General features: G+C 42.5%; 1 protein-coding gene across 2 annotated transcripts in view; it reads right to left on the bottom strand.

Moving 5' to 3' along the window:
• Positions 1 to 19,903, bottom strand: part of RAB3B (RAB3B, member RAS oncogene family) — a 53,065-nt gene extending 33,162 nt beyond the window's left edge. Inside the window, exons 1-3 of one of the 2 annotated variants that reach the window (XM_064665235.1) lie at positions 19,769 to 19,885; positions 14,721 to 14,801; positions 8,557 to 8,784 (exon numbers count right to left, since the gene is read on the bottom strand). In XM_064665235.1, coding sequence (XP_064521305.1) covers positions 8,557 to 8,784; positions 14,721 to 14,741 — 249 coding nt within the window. In that variant the 5' untranslated portion in view covers positions 14,742 to 14,801; positions 19,769 to 19,885. Of the gene's footprint in view, positions 1 to 8,556; positions 8,785 to 14,720; positions 14,802 to 19,768 lie in introns of both variants that reach the window. The other variant, XM_064665237.1, reaches the window with a different exon arrangement.
• Positions 19,904 to 20,610: the final 707 nt, after the last annotated feature.

The raw sequence follows: 20,610 nt of genomic DNA, 5'->3' as shown, positions 1-20,610 counted from the left end.
ATAATGTTCGTTTGGAGTTCCTATAATCGGCCAACCCATTCAGTTCTCTTCTGTGCTTCACAGTGTGTATCGCACTCAGGAAAACAACCCAGGAAGGGGGTTTGGTGAGGAAGGGTGTATAAAAACAGGCTGAAGAGCTTTGCCAAATGCATTCCACCTTCTTCATCTCAGACAGCACTAAGCCCAGACACCAACCATCTCCCAGGAAGGCTGGAATCCATGTGGTGTTCATGCAGACCAACAGTTCTATAACAGTAGTTCCATCCCCGCAGAACCCAGACCTCCTGGGCTTGCCACTCAGAGCCACTCCTTGCTGCTTAGCAAGGCACTGTTTGTGAGCACTGCTTTGGTTCTGTTTTCCACTGTAATTATGTAATCAATAAAGGCATGGGGGTTTTTCTTTTCATGGTCCTGCTTTGGTTCTGCTCAAGTTTCATGCTAGTTTTCACTGCACTCACAGTTTTGGTAGTTCTATGGTCCAGCAAGAGCCACAAGAGGGTAAGAAAATATAAAGGTTAAGGTCCATCATTCCACTCTTAAACGTGAAAGACTTCAAAAAGGCATTCCTTAATTACCCTTGCCTGGCTGTAAACTTCCAGTCTTATTGTTCCATGTAATCAAATGATGCACCTGTGTGCTTTATTATAGCCAGAATATTTCTTCTCCAAAAAGCAAAGAAGTAAACTGACTTTCTCTCTTTTCCCCAGCTCTTCTTGTTCACTCTTAGGCACAACTCCATGATTTCAAATGCTGTTATGACAGTACTCAGCAAGAACTATCCTTACAGTTAGTGCAAGAGTGCTTACAAAGGTGCTCTCTGACCTCATCAAGAGCAAGCCAAGGTGCACAACACAGAGCCAAGAGAAAAGGACAGGAAAAGTGGCATAGTCTTCCAGAAATGGGTACAGCATGAGGCTAAAATGCACAGTGAGGAAGCAATTTAGCACTTGGTGGTAACTTCAATGGGAATGCATTTTTTAGCCTTTCAATAATGTAGGACAATCTTAGAGTTTAAAAAAATAATCCAAAACACGTTTGATGGGAGTTATTTCTCTTTCTTCCCTCAAAAAAAAGAAGAGACCTGCAGTCCTGGGTAAAGGACTTTCCATGGACTTATCAAAGCTGACTCATGCCAGTCTACCACAATTTGGCACTTGGAGCACTTGCTTCCTCTCACAACTGGGAAGGCTCAATGCCTGCTGGCAGGCAGGGGAGTGGGATGCAGTTACCATGGCACTGGAACATGCAGCAACTTCACAACTGCCACAGCACTATCACTGACAGAGGGACCAAAGGAGAGGAAGCAGCAGGTGAATCTTTGAATAAGCACATCCAAAAGTAAAACCAGAAGTAGGGTGAGTATTCTGCCTCATAAACATCCTATGCACAGATCCCCTGTATGTTCTGTTGTACTGCTCTGGCTACAACAAAAGCAGAGCAGCAGTCAGACCTCACAGGCATGAGCAGCCTATGTGCACACACATATCTATGCACACTCCTCTCCCCCCATGACTTTCCCCTCCAGCACTGCTACAGATGTCTCAGTCAGTTTGTCAGAGAGACCAGCCAGCCAGAATCTGGCTGGGAAAATACCATCTTTGAGCCTCCTTTGAGTAATAAACAAGTTTAATCACTTGAGTCTTATACCATGTGAAAGTACTTCAGTTAATGAAGCACAGCAGCTCATAACATAGTGTGTTTGTCTGCTCCACTTACACCTGCTCCCCCCAAAGTTTCAAACACTCCTGCCACCTCCTGTTTCAGTTGCTAACATAAATTAGTAGCAAAGCACTGAGTATCTGATTAGCAAAGAAATGGATGCAAAGCAAAATTGGCAAAACCAGAGGAATTTTCAAACAAGATGCAAGTGCACAACAGAAGCACAGGATGCCACGTGTGAGCTGAGCAACACACTTGGGACTGGCAGCTCCATTTAGAGGGAGGAACATCTTAGCAATGCTGCAGAGCTCAAACTGTGACAGAAACACGGGATACATTAGGATGCCTAGGGTACACTTTTGGGCTGCAGGGGCCATGACCATAAAATTCAAGGTGCTAAGCTGCTATTGAAAGATATAACTAACACCAAACAGGATTTATGTTTCCTACTTTGTCACTCTCATTAGTATTTGCTGGGCAACTAGAGCAGCTCACCAAGATCTAGGTTGATATCAGTGTCTCCTTGTAAACTTTACAAGAACTTCCAGTTCTCCACAGTGCAGAAATGTGCTGCTTTTTTGTCCTGTTTCTGGTACTTCTCACCAGTGTTTCTTTCTGTCATACAGGTCTGCAGAGCCCAATGCCTCCAACACAGCTACACACAGCAGTCAGCTGGGTGTCTGAGCACACTGTGGTTACACTGCAGCTTCAGCACCACTTAACCATGATAACCAGGTAAAAAAGGCCATTTTGGGGACCTGGTTATTAAAAGGAGAAAAAAACCCACTACAGATGTGTTAGATTGTAGATAGGGAACCAACACCACCGTTTTCCACGTGCTGGGAGGATCATCACACATTCCCCTTTCTAACAAATCAAAATGTGCTTCAAGGGATACTCACACGACTTTCCCTCAATGTAACTGAAAACAGCCTTGCCAGGAGAAATACAGCAAGTCAGCACTCAGCATCTGGGAGCTTAGTTCACACTGTTTAATGAATCTGGATGATGTTGAATAGCTGCTCAACAGAAAATAAATCACGAAGTACCCACTGCTAAACTCCCAGGTAGTCCAGTTGTGCTACAGGGTACAATCTCTCACATCAGAAAACAATGGGGGGGGGGATTGGTTTCCTGGTTTTAGCTCTAAAATCAGCTGTTCAGCATACTCGAGTGTTGCATAAACATGACACTGCAGCAGACAACACAATGCATTAAAGTTATAAATGTGCAGCCCCGTAGTCTTTTTTGACCAAATGTGACATAGTTTAAGTAGTGCTCACTTGAGACAAATACTATGAGAGCTCATAAATTCCACCCACTGTATTATCTCATAACTGATCACAGTGTAACCAAGCATATTTAAATATAGAATATACCTAGTCATTATGCAGAAGATAACATTGTGAAAGAAAATAATAATGAGAGTGATTCTGATAAGACAAGGACAAGAGGAAAATGTTTTGAGGCACATGAGTCTAAGACCTATGTAAAATGATTACAAAATATCTATTCTGAATTTTGGGTAAAAAAAAAAAAAGCATTAAATGCAAAACATCAGGAGCACAGCAACCCGTTTGTCCTCTCAAATATTAACTGCCTTACTACACCAACTGAGTAACTTCCCTTGAAATTTCCCACATACAGCTTCTCCTCTACTGGACAAAGTATTAACATCGGCCCACTTTCTCTAGAAAAGGTCCAAACCTTTGACCTACCAACAGCTCTTTATCAGATAACACAAACACACTCCACACTGCTCCTGGATACAACCTGAGACCTCTGAACACAATTTGTACCTTTTTTATTTTACTGAAATGCACAAAGCAAGGGCAAATGCTCCACATATGCAGTGACTCTGCAAAGACTCTGCAAAGATGGAGCACAGAAGGAGATGCTACACCTTGCAGTGAGAGCAAACCCAATATTGTCAGCAGGAATAACTGCAGTGGTAACAGAACTTAGACTGAAGTTGAATTTGGCCTTCACTATAATGCAGAGTTATAATGAGATAACAATGGGATTAAGGTGATTAACTATAAACAGAAATAAACCCTCCATGTCAACTGTTTAACTGCAAACACAGCAATGCCTTGCTCAGCAAGCTTAGGCTGTTCAATAAATTCAATAGTGTGAGGGATAACTAACCACTCAGGGGTTTATTTTTTAAGTTTTTCTTTTTCTCCCTTGTATCACTCCTGCAACTCTAATCTTAAAGCCCATTCAGAGTGGCATGAGCACCAAGTTCTTCTCAAAGCAGCAGTGTATTATTACTTGAGATGTAACCAAGACCTCGGAATTGAATTATAGACACTGTTATTGCATCTTTTCTCCAGTCAAATATTCTGCATTCTGTTTTAGCATCAGAAGTAGTGCTTTATGTCCACTCAACCACAATGATTCCCATTCTTGGGACTCACTAAGTCCTTAATGCTGCAAACAAAATGTAATTCTTGACTCTCTTACAAGGATCAACCTATTCTTTTCACTCTCATGAATTTTTCCATTTTAGTTCTTTGTTTAAACAGCAAATCAGAGGATTTTACAACAGCTGTGAATTTACTGAGCAGAATCAGGCCTGTCAGATCCTTGGGGACACACACTGCTATTGCATCTATACGTTAAATTACAGAACCTTATTATCTCTTTTTTTAGAAACAAGTTTTGTGCAAGCATTCAAGCTTAAAGTCAGTGCTTGCAAGGAACTCAGCAAAACTATGATGGGAATGGGATGTCTGGGGAATAGATGATTCTCTCATCTGAAATGCATAATTAGCTTTTGGTTAAGTGTGCAATTAACATTAAAATTTACAATCAAATATGATGGTGTTCTAATTTTACCTCCTGTAAATGGAGAAAAAAAAAAAAAAGACTTAGTTACCAGTGTTACTTCTGTGAATCCCTTCTTATGAGATGAGCTGCTCAGTAACATCCTGTCATCCCCGAGACAACTGATACAAAAAGCTTTTAAAAACACTCCATATTTGCCTTCTGGACAGCTACACAGCATGGGGTTTATTTTGGTTTGCACTTTTCTGTTTTGTAATGGTAACTGCCACTCAGTATAATTAGCAGTTGTCATATTTCGGTTCTTAAAGATCCAGAAAAACCAGAGTGATGTTGCTTTGTACCCTCTCCCCAGCTGTGCCTGAGAGCTGTAACACGTGTTCCACACATCCACTACAGCTAATCTCACACCCCAACATGTTTCAGCAGTTAAGACATGGAAACATTTTTGTTAATGGGAATGAAAGACCTTCATCCTAGTAGGGTAATTCCGATAAGTAGCACCTTAAGAGAAAAATCATACTGCAGTCTAAATATGCTGCCTCTGAACATCACAGCCTTTTTAGCTGAAGCTAAATTTAATTCTATTTGCCTTTTACAAGGGGGGTTGAAAGCAGTTTCAACTGTAACATCAGCTGCCAAACCCTGTATTTAGTTCTGTTTATTATTAATCATGTAAGTGGTCGTGTTATGTGTAGTACGTGCAACAAAACTGAGAGTCCCTTGTGCAGGGGGCTGTACAAAAGTGTAATGGAAGTGTAATCAAATGCCTCACACAAAGTATGTATTGTGTGGTGTGCAAGTGTCTGGGTTCAACACTGCCCATGACTTTCCATCTGTTATTTTATGTTACTATGTAAGGAGTTCATGTAATTAATGTAGCCTGGGCCAGCACAAAGGGCTAGAGTTTGCCCCTCAGCATTTAACCTCAGTGCTGTACTGCTCATGAGTTCTGCTGTTATTTCTGCCACCATTATTAGTGGTACCAATAGACACACAAATGCACAGAAGAAGGGGGGAAAAAAAAAGAAGAAATCTCACCTTGCTCTCACCTAAAACTGAAATCACTTTTATTCATTCACCCTGCTTCCATTGGGATCTGGACAGAGTGGCCCTCTCTAGCTGCTAGGCAACCTGAACTCTGCATTAAGTATTAGCTGTTTGCATTTGCTAAGAATATAATAATGTTACCTTTGAGGTTTATTTATAATAAAAACCATACCTAGCTGAAAATATAATAGTTTTCCTTCAGTAATCAGTAATTAGCAACTCTGAGAATACAAAATTGTCGGTTAAGAAAGAAATAATCTACATGCACACCCCATGGCTCCTTACAAATCAATCATAAGGAAGATTCTTTATATGAAAGTATTATTACAGGTGGCAGTGGCATAAAAAAAAAATCTAATCCAAGAATTACATTTATGTAGATATTAGAATATCTATATAGCATATTAATATATTTATGTAAATAATCTTTCAATATTTAAAATATTATAAAATCTCATCCAACCACAAAATTAACTGTCTCATACAGTTACTTTATATAACACCATCAGTTCTAAACAAGTCAGAAAATATTTGAAATTAAAACAGTCAACTCATCTTGGAGTTGTTTAAAGAAAGAAAGAAAGAAAAAAATAAAGGCCTGCAAAGCATTATTTCATGTAAGCCCACTCTGGACCATTTTACTGTTTTGTTCTCTAGCAACAGCACTGTCATTCTACCTTAAAAACATCATGAATATCTTTGCTATGTGACATTCCTCTCAAGCTAAAGAGATATTCCTTTCAAGTCTTTTCAAAGCAGACCATTTCCCAGCCTGCTTGGTCACTGCCACAACTGATAGGGCTCTTATTAAAATATCAATTTGGGCAACTGAGGTGTTAATGTCAACAAGGCAAGAGGCCCATCAATGACATCAAAATTAAACAGAGGAGCACTCTTTTTTGATCATTACATCTGACAGCTTGTCAAATCCTGATTCACAAAACACAGACTTCCTCAAATCCAGCAAACACAAACGTGGGACTTCTGGCTTTAAAATGCTCCTCAATTTCTGCTGGAGATACAAAAGCTCGAGACAGGCCAGAAAGACATTTACTGACACAGCTGTCAGTCTTCACACGGAGCTGTTTGGCACTTATTTTTCTCAGCTTTAAGAAAACCCAAGGAACTGTTTGTAGCTGGAGTACTGCATCTGAATATCCTCTCTTCTGTTCAACACAGGCAACACTCAGTGTAGAAAGTCCCTCTGATCACTGATCTCTCTGGATCACAGCACAGCAGCAGCAACTTCCCCCTCACCTTGAGATTTGCAGAGCACAAAACAAGGTTATTTGGCACAGCCCTTGAGCACCTCGAGTCTGCCACAGCTGTGCACACTCAAGAGCTCCACGAGCACCCCTGAACTCAGAAAGACCCAGCTCTGCAGACAGAGAGCATCAGAGGTTCCCAGAAGTGCTTCTCTCTGAATTCTATAAAGACATCTGAAGTGGTTAAATTAAGCACTTGTACTTCTCCTTCTTCACTTGGTTTCACATTAAACCTGGCTTAACATCAAGCTCACGAGGAGCATAATTTAAAAAGTCAACATAACTGGAAAATTGTAGGTCAAAGCAAAGTGTTCACTGGGGCCACATAGTCCCACACTCATAGAAACTCAATAGCAGCTGTAAGTAGCTTTTTAAAAAGTAATTGGAAGATGGGTTGGTAAGAAAACTCTTCCTTCCTACACTTAGGAACACATAATTTTGGTATATTAATGGACCCCACTATTACTACATGTACTCTGAAGAACACATTGAAATTAAACACATAATCTCAGGATGGGCAGGAGATAAACAAGTTCAAACACTGTGGTTTTAATAGAGGTACACAATGTTTTTGTTAAGGTCCTTGAATCATAACTCACATAAGGGACTCATGCAATGAGCACAGAAAGAGAGAAGAACAGAACACGAGTTACTGTGGAAACTGTCAAACACTGAATGAACCTTTTATTAAAAATAAATGTTAAATCAACAGTGTTGTTGGTAACTCCAACATTACAGATCCTATAGATAGCACCCTCTGAGGAATCCACCTGACATCTCTTTCCATAAGAAGTTTAAGGTTATTAAAGCCTTTTTCCCCCCAAAGCCTTCAAACAGATTTAATTAAGATTATTGCTTAATTCACTTTAATCCTGGTATCTTTGAAAAAAAACCCAAATATTTTATGGTGCTTTCTGTCTTGCTTTTACACAACTTATTAGAAAATTCCATGTTCCAAAATTAAGGAAGACCAACTGGACGAAAATCATCTTTAGTTGTTTATTGGGCCTGAAGTACAAACCTTTTTATTACCAAAACCCTAAATTAAATCAAACAGCTTCATGCCAGGTTATCTACGTTAGTTTCAATATCAGGATTTTACAACACAAAAAGGATCTTTTATTAAGTAATTTGTTGTAACTTGTATCCAGCAACCCAGAAATAAAACGAATAATAGAGTTGTAGTTAAAAGAAAAAAAAAATCCTCATTTTATAAGCTCACTATTTATTGTGACAATTCAAGTTCACCACAATAAATTAAAAAAACCACGTGATTACTATAATTTTACATTTAAATATAATTATTAAAGATTAATTATAAATCCAGTGTATGTAAATCAATTACAAAACCAAGCTCTTAGCTGGGGCAGATTTGGGTAGAAATGCTTGGCACTGCTGAGCAGGTACAGGAGTTGCAGGAAGATACAAGTATGTATGTAGAGGACATAAACCCATAGTAGAAGTTATGTATAGAGTTCACTCACTGAGCACTCATTGAATTTCTGCTCACTGAAAAAGTGCTACTAAAGGGCTCCAGACCTGCACAGAGTTTGTTGCAGTTTAATAGACACTGACTTCTGAGATCATAGAGCTGCTGCTTAAAACAATACCAGGGCTCTGACCAGCAATACAGAGAACTCAGCTCACTGCAGGAATGCAAAGATACAGCCACACAGAACTTAGGAACAACCAAAATCTATAGCAATCCAAAAATCTGCTTCCAAACAAGCTATTTTTTACCATCATATCTTTGCTGGGATTAATATAAAGCATTTTTGAACACGCTGGCACTTACCCAAATCTGCAGCTTCACCCGCTTGTCATTTCTGTAAACTGTTTTCACTTTGAAGTCAATCCCTACTGTGCTAACGAAGGCTGGTGTGAAAGTGTCATCAGCGTATCTGAAGAGGAAGGATGTTTTACCCACGCTGCTGTTGCCAATGATCAGGAGCTTGAACATGTAATCAAAATTTTGGTCTGAAGTATCTTTCTGCCTGTATCTGGCATCTGTTACTGAAGCCATCTAAGACAATGACAAACATGGAAAAAGAACAGATTTAAGAGCAGTTCAGCATTTGTTTTCCTTAACTGTGTACCATATGTTTAGGTTACCTCTCTACTTTCTAATGGCATAACCACTACATCTGCTGAATAAAGAGGAACACACTTTGAAATCTTCTTTTAAATCCTGGCTTTAAATGTCTATTATTCACTTGTACAGCTAAGATTCCCAAGCCCAAGAAATACACCTGTTGCACTGCTTTGTGTTGAACAGAATAACAGATGGCTATTGCAGATTGTTCAAATACTCGTGGGGAAACAGCATTCTTTACTCCTGTGGCAAGGTGCCACTTCTGTTGCTCCAATAAACTGCAGTACTGCAACCAAGAACTGAAATCTTTGACAGTGCAGCCAACCGTGCAGTTCATCAAGCAGCCTGCAAGGTAAATAAACCTAAATAATTCCTTTTGTTACTTCTGTGGGAAATCTGCACTTCTAGCACATGCACCACCACCATTTTAGCCTTAGAAAAGTTCTGTTCTCAACATTTACAGAAGAAAAAAAAAAAAAAAAGGCAAGAGGATAAGATGAAACACCAGGAATTTCAGCTGAAATTTTAACTCTATCCAACACCCATCTACTATCAAGGCTGCAATTGAAATGAACAGCACCTGCATAAAATATGAGGGCTCAGTGTGGCTGCAGGCAGCATGTGGAATGGATAAATTATCCCTTTTATTATGTGGTTGTGAGAGTTGTAAATTTTAGTGGAATGGGGAGGGGGGAAGATGCAGCCACAGAGATCCCCGTGACCCTGAACTGGATTCAGAAACCAAAAAACAACAGCTGAATCTGAAATATCAGGACTCACTGAGCAGCCCTGGCTGCTTTAATGAAGGCAGCCCAGACACTTCATGGGAGAAGGCAAGGCCCTGACTTTTCATCTCTGTTTGTACAGAGCAGAACACAACTACACAGACCAAATTACTACAGAGGAGGAAAAGGAAACTTTACCTTTTACTACCTATACCACACTTTTAATCTCTCATGCTGTTTTAAACTCTACCCCACATCAAACAACCAAAGGTCTTGGCTCCTTTTAACGAGTCACAGGGTTGGCAAACTGGGGCAATGACAGCACAGGGCTGAGCAGCAGCTACTCATCCAAAGCAGGACCTGTGCTACTTGTGTGCAGTATCAGAAAGCATTGGGTGGAGACCCAAGACTCATCTTTCCCCAGCATCCAAGGAAATAATTTTCCCCTCAACTCAAATTTATAGGCACATTTGGGAACAAAACTCCCTCCAATGTCTACTCTCACCGTGTGGCCAAATACTTTCCTTCTTACTAAGTCTCACCTGCACACAGGACTTCACTCATTTACTGAAAAAAAAAAAAAAAAAAACAAAAAACCCCAAAAAAACGAAACAAACAGTTCAAAATTCACTGTAGTTAAACAGCTATAAACCAAAATGCTGTCCAAAGGCAATTTAAATAGGGATAATAATTTAACTTAAATTCCCCACAGAGGGGAACCGAACCAAACCCAACCCAGTTTAAACTTCAATACAATATGCAGGATGGTTTATCTCTAATTAAACACATACAACTTTCTCACACAGAGAAGGGCTGGTGCAGCAGACATTTCGTTCAGAGATTACATTAACAAGGATAGTTTCTGAAGCAATTTATCAGTAGCTCAATAGTGAACAGCTGCACTGAATGCAATAAAATCTTCCCACAAGTGTTTCTCTGTAGGATATAATACATTTTGATATACTCTTTTCTGAACTTCAGCTGCTATTCTGTCGGATTGCACAGTTCTTTGAAACACTCCAGAAAACACAGGAACAAATCTTCTTCTCATCAGTGTACCAGAAAACAGCTCTTCCACCCATGTGTTGTGTTCACAACAGGAATTTCTAAAATGAAGAATTCGGCATCTGACTGACTTCCATGCAAACACTCAGGCCAATGCACTCACTGCCTCCTTAATCTCAGAAATCTCAGCTGTAAAGATTATCTATCAGGTTGATTTGTACCATCACCAAGCTGGAAGACAGTGAGAGTTGTCCATTTCAGTAATTTATCTTCCCCGTACACATTGTAGTTTCCACAAATGCCATTGAGAACACTCATGCACTCAAGTGAAAAAGAAAAAAAAAAAAAAAATCTCTACTTCTCCATTCCACTCACAGAGGCTTGAAAAAAGTGAGAAGCCCTCACCACTTCAAGGCTGGTCATTTAAAGATTCAGAGGCAGACCTTTAACAAAGAAGTATTCCACTAATCATACAGGAATCAATATCTTCTTTCTACCCCTGCTTTCACAGAATCCATCCGCACACTCCGAGCTGATCTTTTACCTGAAGCACTGCTGCTTCTATTAACCCCTCTAGATTGCTCTAATCAGAAGTGTACCTGGCTAAGAATGTGACTTTCAGATGTCAGTTAAGAAAGCAATTACAGAATGTGGCCAGCTCGAGCAGCTTTGTTAGAAGCACAACACAGAAAATAAGATCAAATGATACTTGCACGGAGTGCGGGGCTGTTGTCATAGAAGCACAACACTCACTGGCCTGTGCCTGCCTCTGTGCTGCGCTGGAGATGCTGCAGGTCAGCGCCCTGAATCACCAGAGGCAGCATCAGAGCACAAAGATTTCAAAGAAAATTCCATCCCCTTGCTTAAATTTGACTTTTCCCTTCCCCCACCCCAGTCAATAGAGTGGAACTGAAAGGACTTTTTCTCTAATTTCTGATTACTCCTCTCATGGTAGATCATGACTGAAGATGAGCTCCACCAGCATTTGGGCTGAAAGTGTTCACAGGGCTGCCCCTGAATTGGTGCTGAATTGTGAAGCCAGGAAACAGCAGACCTTTCTCCCATTCTCCTCCCCTCCCTCTTCCTCACCTATTGTCTCACTCCTGCTCCAAGCACTCCCTAGTCATGCCAGTCCTGTACCCCACAGAGAGCTGGTTCAGAGCACAGAGAGATCCCAGTTAAAAATAAATCTTCCTACAACTTCTGTTCTGCGGGGCTGTTTGTAAAGTTGGTTCACCTCCAGCACAGCTGAGGGAGCCAAGCAGAGGGGACAGAGCAGTGGGAACTGATGGCAGTTGCTATGCTACTGAGAGACAGGTCCATGGAATCACATCTCCTGCAGGCCCTCAGCGCTTGGAGGAGGTTCTGCAGCAGCAGCAGAGGGGAACGATGACAATGGGCAGCTCCCTCCAAATCATTCAAACAGCTCACACAGCCATTGTTCTCAGGGGGTTGTATTCCCTCCTTGGTCCAAGGCCATTTAGCTGGCAGTGTAGCCCCCTGCTCCCTGGGCACACAGGGACATACACGGTTCATTCAGGATGGCTCCAAATAGAGCAGCATCTCTGCTGTCTAGTGTTCAGGTGCAGAAGATCACGTCAAATACAACTGGCATGCAGAGGGCAAAGGAGACGCTTGTGAATGTTTCCATTTTGACTGCCTTGGAATAATCCTTAATAAAATACCTGTACAGGAAAGATTTAGCCGCATTCCATAAAACCCATTACACGGGAGAGGAAAAAGCTGCCAATCAGATTGTCCTTGAGGACACTTCAGTATGAGGCCTTGCATCATTTAGTTCTCTGCCCGCTGCTTTGTAGCTAAGAGCATACTAAAATTGACAACCTTTTTTTCCCCCATGTGCTTTAGTAATGGGAACAAGGTCTCAAACACATCCACTTCCAACTAGTTTGTGAAAATAGGCAGTTACGTAGCTATGAGATACCTTATTATTTCCCTATTGAGGAAAAAGCCTGCAGTGTGAGCTCATCTTTTATTAGACAAAGAAACCACGTAAGAGCAGGTTGCTGCAAATGCTCTAAAGCAATAAAATCTTAATCAGAGCTTATTAGCCACCAAAGAATATGTTCCTCGGTCAAGGCGGCTCTCCTGCATTTAGTTTCTATTTTGGTCTAATGAAGTTTAAAAGAAAAAAGCCTATTGCCCTAAGACACCTCCATGGGAAACCAGCCTTTGCTGCTTTCAGTGCTCACTGAAATGTGTCATACAGATGGATTCACACAGCTGTGCTCTTCAATTTGTGACCAACATCATGGTGAAGAATCAAAATAGTTTGTAGTGAAACACCAAACAGCATAGCATTCCTGCTCTTAGAAATCACCAGAAGTGGTCACTGCCACCCCTGTTGGCAGTGACTGTGGGCAGTGGCTGCGGGCATTTACTGCCCACAGCCAACTTCAGTGAAATACATGAACTGTCCAAAGTGTTGGCTAGAAATCAACTGCTGTATCTCACCATTCATTTACTTCCAGGAAAAAAAGCTAAGGTTGACTCCAAGTGCTGCCAGCCCCTTGAAGTTTTGGCTACAAACTAATGGAGGGTGCTCTTCTCTATCCTCTCACAGCCAAGAAACAAGAAATCCAATCATTCCCATGGAAGTTACACATCTCTATTAGCAACCACATGAGTGTGTTCACAGACATGACCATTTCCATGTTTCATTCTCTCTCACAACATTGTGAGAGTTTGGAAAAAAGTCTCCTTGTCTTCTGTCAGTCACCTCAATTAACCATGAAACGTGGTCACACTGATGCAACTTATACTTCAAACTACCCACTAACAAATTCAATTTCTTATGAACCTGTGTGTTCTGGATATTACAGCTTCTGGGCATTTCTAGCAGTAAAAACATCTTTTAATATGTCACTGCTTCATTTTTAAAGGCAAAACTTAAATTTCCTACGTATGTTTTGTGTTACACAGGACCAGTAACAATTTAAACGTGACTGTTTAACTGTTTCATCATCATCTGCCAGCACAGACACATTTTTTTGTTCAGGCAGATGAGAAGATGGGCTGAAACCACCCCCCTATATTTCTAAGAGTCAAAGATCTTATGACAGCTGCTCCAGGCTGGGTCCAGCCTCATTTTCTGTGTGTGTATGTCTGTGTTTTCAGCAATTGGGCCACTCTGTTTCTCCTGACACTCTTTTCACAGAGCTGCCAGTGTTAAATCATTCCTTTATATCAGAGTCCAAACGCCTTTTTTCCTACTTCCACAGTACTGTTTCTGACTTCCAGTGCTCAAGGTCAGCCAAGAGAGAATATCTAAGAAAGAAGTTGATGTCTATCAGTCTAGAAGGAATAAATGGTAACAGCAGGCAACAAGAGAAGGGGCACAGTCACAAACACAGCTGTACCTGTTGGACTCCTGGCTATCCATAGGCACTTAGGAGTGAGGAAGGAAGAAAAGAGACTACTAGACACACTCACTTGGTAAAGCAGAAATAATGAGCCCAATTAAAGGTCAAAGTTTTTAAAAAACCCACATGCATTGTGCTAAAGTCAAATAGATCACACAGGGGCCAAGGCTCTTACAGAAACAAAGGACAGCAGCACTGCAGACAGCCCTGAAGATGCTAAAAGACTGTGGAAACTACTCTGTAAGTTATGTGGTAGGGAAGCAACAAAAAAGTAGATAAACCAAAAGATTTCTTAATCTCTAATATCTACAGTTTAACAGTAACCCACGAGAGATGTTACTAACATGCAGTGTAACTTCTTTTTGAAAGAGTGAATACCTTGTAGGGTTTTATTCCCCAAAAAGAGTCTTTAAAAATGCATTTAAATTAAAATATTCTAGTTCACAAATTATATATCTATGTTAATTTTCTATTATAAAAACTCATTCCTTTATGTGCTCTGTCATTGGAAAATAAATATTTTTGTATTCTTTTTCAGAAATTAAATTCTGAATCAAATTTCTATCAAGCAATGGAAATTTTTTACAGCCAATGTGTGTCGTCCTAGGAATAAAGCTCATAAAGGAAATAAGGCCGTGACCTTATGGAGTCTTATACAAATGCTGTACTACAAGAGAGATTTATCAAAAGCAGAAAACAGAGTGTGAGCAAGTAACATAACTGCTAATAAATATTGCAAGCAAGCGATAGTTACCAATTTAGATCTATAATCCATGAGACAGATGAAGGCTTTGCTGTGAGTATATGAATCAATAGAGTGGTCACACTGTTGAACCTGTGATGTAGAAGCAAAAGGATTAAAATGTTTGTGATAAAGGTGGATAATGAGAATATTAGGGAATAGTAGGTAGGAGACTAATGGGTAGGCAGGTTAGGCTGGGAACACACTGCTGTGTAAGGTCTGAGCTTCCTTCTGGGAAGAGGAAAGTCCTGTAGTGTACAAAGAGAATAGAAACAGTGCTGGAGTTAGTGACAGATATTAATATAGCAGCAGATATTTGGAGCCATCAGTTTAAAGTTTATTAAAGGGAGACTATCTTGATTAAGCTAAAATAAAATTTCCAGGTCAATCTTACAAGTGGATGGAAAACCTCAAACAGGAATCATCACACATTTCCTGCAGAAAGGTAGCAAAGCAAATGGAACCAAGGAGCAGCTGAAATATATCTGTACACACTGGTGTTTTGCACAAAGCCTGGATCAAAGTCTACTGTGCTGCAAAGGCAACTGCAATAGGACATGGAAATGTCTGCAACTTACAGCACATCTATACACAAATAACTGCCTCAAAGTAATAGTCATTCTGGATTTAGAGCAGAAAAACATAACAGAATTTAGTCATCTTTTTTATGGCTAATACAATCTAAAGGCCAACTTTGTCTCTGGTGCATTGCCTCTCCAGTAACCAGGGTACACCACCTTTTGTCATCCTGACTTACATTATCTTGCCTTGTGGAGACTGACAAAACACGTGGGCAAACTCGGACCTTATGTAAACAACAAGCTGCAGCCACCTATTCCAGGTGAGAACTTGGATCAAAAGCAAATCCTTTCTCACGACCCACACAATTGACAATCACCTCACTTGGCAACAAGGCTGCACATTGCTCTTGCCCAAAGTATTGCACGTTTTCTGGTATCGGTTACATTTCCTCCTCTTCTCATACCCCTGCCTTCTGCAACAGCTGCTCACTGTGACAGCCTCTGGCTTGCACTTCAGTACCATCCAGAACTCGATTTTGGAGTGTCATCTAACTAACTCAATTGATAAATCTAGAACAAAGATAATTCAACTCTCTACATAGAAAGTCTATGTTTATTACTTTAAAAATATGAACTCCTCATCTTGTCAGCAAAAACTAAAATGCCTTTATTGATGACTCTAGAAGTCTCTACAAGAAGATGCTTGTAGTGGATTTGCTCTGGAATTTACATGCTACAAATAAGTTCAATATATGCATGGAACTGAAAGATAAAAAATCTCTAAGCAATGTCAGTGGTTATTTATTACTATTACCCATTTAGATTTGGGAACAGAGGCTTTAAAAAGAGCTTTAAAAAGGTTTTTAAGAACTTTCTGGCTGTGGAACAAGAGTCAAAAACCAGCAGATATCACCTTTTTGCCACCAACTCTCTAACTTCATAACTACCTTTAGTTCATCTGCAGGCTGGGACTGTCGTTAGGAAGATTTCCTCAAGCCAAATGTCTCTGTGTATCTGGAGCCAGGCCTCTCCCATTTCCTGCACAACGTTCAACATCCTCAAAGTCCATTTTAGAGCCACAACAAAACTCTCAGGAAGGAGGAATTAGTCACTCTAATTTTACAATGGTAAAAAAATGTAAAGAAATAGAAGTTCCCACTTTTTTACTCTGTTCTATGTGTCTTTTCTTGAGTGTTTGTGACTCTTTTATCACCACATGGTTCCGTGACTATTGGCAAACATGCTACACCAGAAAATACAGAGAAAAATATCCCCTTGTAAAGGGGAGGCACTAACTGAGCCCAGCTCAGCTCTCTCCTGAGGGATGCACTGAACAGGGGATTTATATCCTCCTCACGCACCAAAGAGTGGATGCAGAGATTTCCACAATTCCCTGAATATTCCATTGAATTCTGGAACACCAGAAGCCAGCCAACTTCTAGGCCTACAGAATCACTAGCTGAGGCTGACCCCAAATCCAGAGAACAGCACGCACCGAAGAGGTTGATTGCTGTTACAAAACTCACCATCACTAAAGCCCTTCCCTCCTGTCACAAACATTGCAGCGATGGCCGAGACAACAGACTTCAGTCTCCTTCTCATGGGCTCTCCAGCCTTGCAGCTCTGCCTCAGTTTCTCCAAGAAGGAACTGGAAATAGTGAAGTACTCCCCAGTATCTCACTGCTGAACACGCTGACAGTGACCTAAAAGAACTCCGGGCAACACACCAGACGAATTTGTATGAGCTCTGCTACAAGACACATGTGAGTAAGTCCCTGCTGATCCTTCCCCAGCTGGAAGGCAAGGCACAGCTACATTCTGCAGCCCTCCATGGAGAAAGCCATGATCATACCCTCTCATGGTGGTGGAAGATAAGGAAAGTTCAGGTACATGATGGAACTCATCCTACCTGGAGCTAGAGTGAGACCACCTGCAGATTCAGGTAGATACCCCTCCACCAGTGTGCAGGAGACAGCACAACAGATTTTTCTGCATCACTGGGTCTGAAACCTTTCACTTATGGGTAAAAGCAAGCTGCTGTCCTGACCAAATCAGGTGACCAGAGACTGGTATTGTCCTGTAGAAACCACCAGAACCACACAGAGACAGGGCCAGCTCAGGATGCCTCTGCAGTGCTGAAGTTTAATTTGCTGCCTTTTATCCTCCTCTTCCAAGCAGAAAACTGGTGATGAATAAGTTAATTCATTTCTCTGTGCTATGATGTTCTCCATGCTGCAAAGTAAGCCACCTGCTAACTGGGATTACAAGCATCCCCCATTTCCCCTGTTTTAATTAGCTAATACTTCCAAACATAAATCGTAATGCTTATGTCAAATATCAAACACTATCGCGCTGCACTAAGCTAAGCACACATTTCCAGGAGCTCACTAAATAGGCAGAACTTGAAGCACAAGATACATTTTTACAGCAAAAAACATACCTGAAATGATCAGTTCAGGATACTTCTCAATGTTAGCCATTGAGAAATGGTTCAAAAAAACCTGCTTCCTCAGCCAAACCAGTAACAAACAGACATGGATCTGCTGGGGAGGGCCAAGTGGACTGCCCTTCTGTGGAACTACAACCATCCAGGGTGATCCAAGACCCTGAAATGTGATGCTGAGACCTGCCCATTTTAATCCAGGGCGGCATCAAAATAAAAGGAAGGTAGAAAAAACTCTCTCTGAACCATTCACAAGTCAACTAACATGACTATTACATGACAACAACAACAATCATGTTAACAAACACTAAATGTATCCCTTTGCTACACCTAGATGTAGCAAGAACTACTGTTGTAAAACCTAGAGCTAGTAAGTGTTCTCAATTTGTTACCTGAAAGTGTATCAGATCTGCAAGGGGGACAGTAGGATTTTGTCAAAATTGCAAAGGAAGTTTGATTTAAAGATGGATTTGTCTCTCTTCTGACTTACACTATAAATTCTTCTGATAAAACTGTCCTGAAGACAGTGATCATACCAAAGTCTCAGTGAATGCATATGCAACCACTTCCAGGACAGCAAACACAAATAGCAGGAAATAAAAGCCTTTTAGTCATATACTTCCATACAGCAGTGTATGGATTCAGTCTTGTACCCACTATAAACCAATACCAGTTCTCCCATGATCTGGGTACAGTTACACAAATCCAAATTAGAGTTCCAGTGACATTTTTACCTTGGGAGGGAAAAAACCCCCACATTTATAAGATGTTTATTTGAACCCAGAGCTAATCTAGGCTACTGTGAAGCCCCACAGACTGCTACTTGCACAGCTGAGAGTACAGCACTGGATCACAAATAAGTAATGGGAAACAACAGGAGAGGTTGAAACCAGATTTGCCACCAAAGAATTGTACAAAAACACGTATTCTGAGGTTGCATTCTTATATTGTCTCAGGACAAGGGAAAATCCAGGCTAAAATTAACCCCCACTTTTTCTTTTTTTGACAGGTTAGACTCAATTTAGGTCAGATCAACCTGATGCACTGCATAAGCACACAATATGTCATGCTTGTAAGAAGGAAAGGACAGCGTGAAGGCAGAGCTGTGGGAAGCAAAAAGGTGGAACCACTCATGCTGGTGTTGGTGATATTGCCCTGCAGTCCCACAGCACAGTGTTACCCCCTGCATCAGATGAGCAGCACTGCAGGGCTGCTAGGAGCACGGAGAAAACACTGGGGAAAATAAACGTGTATTCTCAAAAAGTACGGAAAAAAAAAAAAGTGTGTTTTGTACAGCAGATACTGGCCAAACTGGAGAGTTTTTATGAACTAAATTAGAATGATTGATCCGTTTGGCTTTGTGCAGTGGACTCACTGCCCAGTGCCGTAGGGCAGCGTGGGTGGACACCCAAGTCCGGTGTTTCGCCCGCCAGCAGCTCTGTGGTGGGAGCTCCGGGCGGGCTGTGCAGTCCGACCCCCCCGGGTCTCTGCCCTTCCCCAGCAGCGACAACGGCGCCGCGATCCCCGGCAGTGCTTTATCGCTGGGTAGTTGTGTTGTTACCTGCTCGCACTCCCCAAGCCGAGCAATGCCCAGCGTGACGGGAACGGGCGGGTCACACACCAGCTGGAGAACAGCTGGGAAGGCCCCGCTCTCCAGCCTTCCCCCCGCGCCCCCCCGCCCCGCGCTCAGGATATTTCAAAGCTAAAGGACTATTATATCGCCTCGCATTGCTGGGAAATGTTTATTTTAGAGCTGGAACTGCTATTGCCCTCTCTGCCCCGTCGCTCCCGAGGGCCTCCCGTCACACCGCACCTCGGGGGCGCGGAGCGCCCGCTGGTTCGCACCCACCGGCACCGCGGGCACCTCCTGCCCCCTGCCCCGGGGCCGGGCACCTCCTGCCCCCTGCGCCGGCCCGCGGAGCCCGGGGACAGCCCCGACGCACGGTGCGAGGAGGGTGGAAAGAGTTTTTGAGTCCCGGCGAGGGCGATGAGACACGGCGAGTCCCCGCCGGCAGCCCCCTCCCCGGTACTTTCGAGGGGAAGGCAGCGCCCCGACGGCGCGGGAGGATCCCTGTCCGCGGGGCCGCGGCTCTTACCTGCGGTGGAGAAGCGCCGAGCCGAGCCGAGATAAGCGAAGCCAAGCCAAGCTAAGCCGAGCCGAGCCGTGCGGGTCCCGCGGCCGCTGCTCGCGTGGCGCAGCCGCCCCCCCGCCGGTACCTGGGGCGGCCCCGGGGGCGGAGCGCGGCGGGGCGGGGGTGGCGGCCCGGGCTGGGAGAGACGGCTGGGGGACTCCGCCGTGCCCGGCACCGAGGAGCGGCCACCGGTGGAAGGCAGGCAGGTGAGCAGACAGACGGACAGGCAGGCAGGCTGCCCGAGCCCTCGGTGGCCCCAACCAGGTGCTCGCCCTCCGCCCCGTGCTCAGCTCCTGGGGATGAGAATCACCTCAGTCGTTCCTAAAGCCCCGGTGGCAGGGAAGACATGCCGGGTACCACCCTAATTTGCCGTCCTTGTCTCACTTTCCGCACGGTCTGGAATTGTCATTAGTAGAACTGTTAACTCTGAAGCCTGGTGATGGCACCTGTGGCATCAGGAGCTACATCTGAACTGATGAAAAGGCAGAAAAGTGAGGCATTGATTGCGATCTGTGTTTGCATGAGAGAGGTCTGGTGAAGGAGTTGCAGCAGACCCTCTTAGCTTTAAAATCCTCCAGACCCCAAGTTCAAATCAGAGACCTGATTGTGGTCTGTTCCTTGCTGGGAAACCGAAAAAGCTTTCAGAGATAATCCCCTGGACAAAGAGAACAAAATAATGTATCTCTGACATAACTAATGAGGTGCTTCCCAACTGGCAAGCAAAAATGGCAGCATGTTTCCCACTGCCAGGATTTAAGCAAGTGCCTAAGCACAAAGACAGGGTTCTTGAGCAGCTCTGAGAGAGG

This window comes from Pseudopipra pipra, chromosome 9 (genome assembly GCF_036250125.1).
Source record: "Pseudopipra pipra isolate bDixPip1 chromosome 9, bDixPip1.hap1, whole genome shotgun sequence".
NCBI lineage: Eukaryota > Metazoa > Chordata > Aves > Passeriformes > Pipridae > Pseudopipra > Pseudopipra pipra.
Note: the sequence above shows the minus strand (reverse complement) of the source record. Positions and strands in the feature narration are given on the sequence as shown.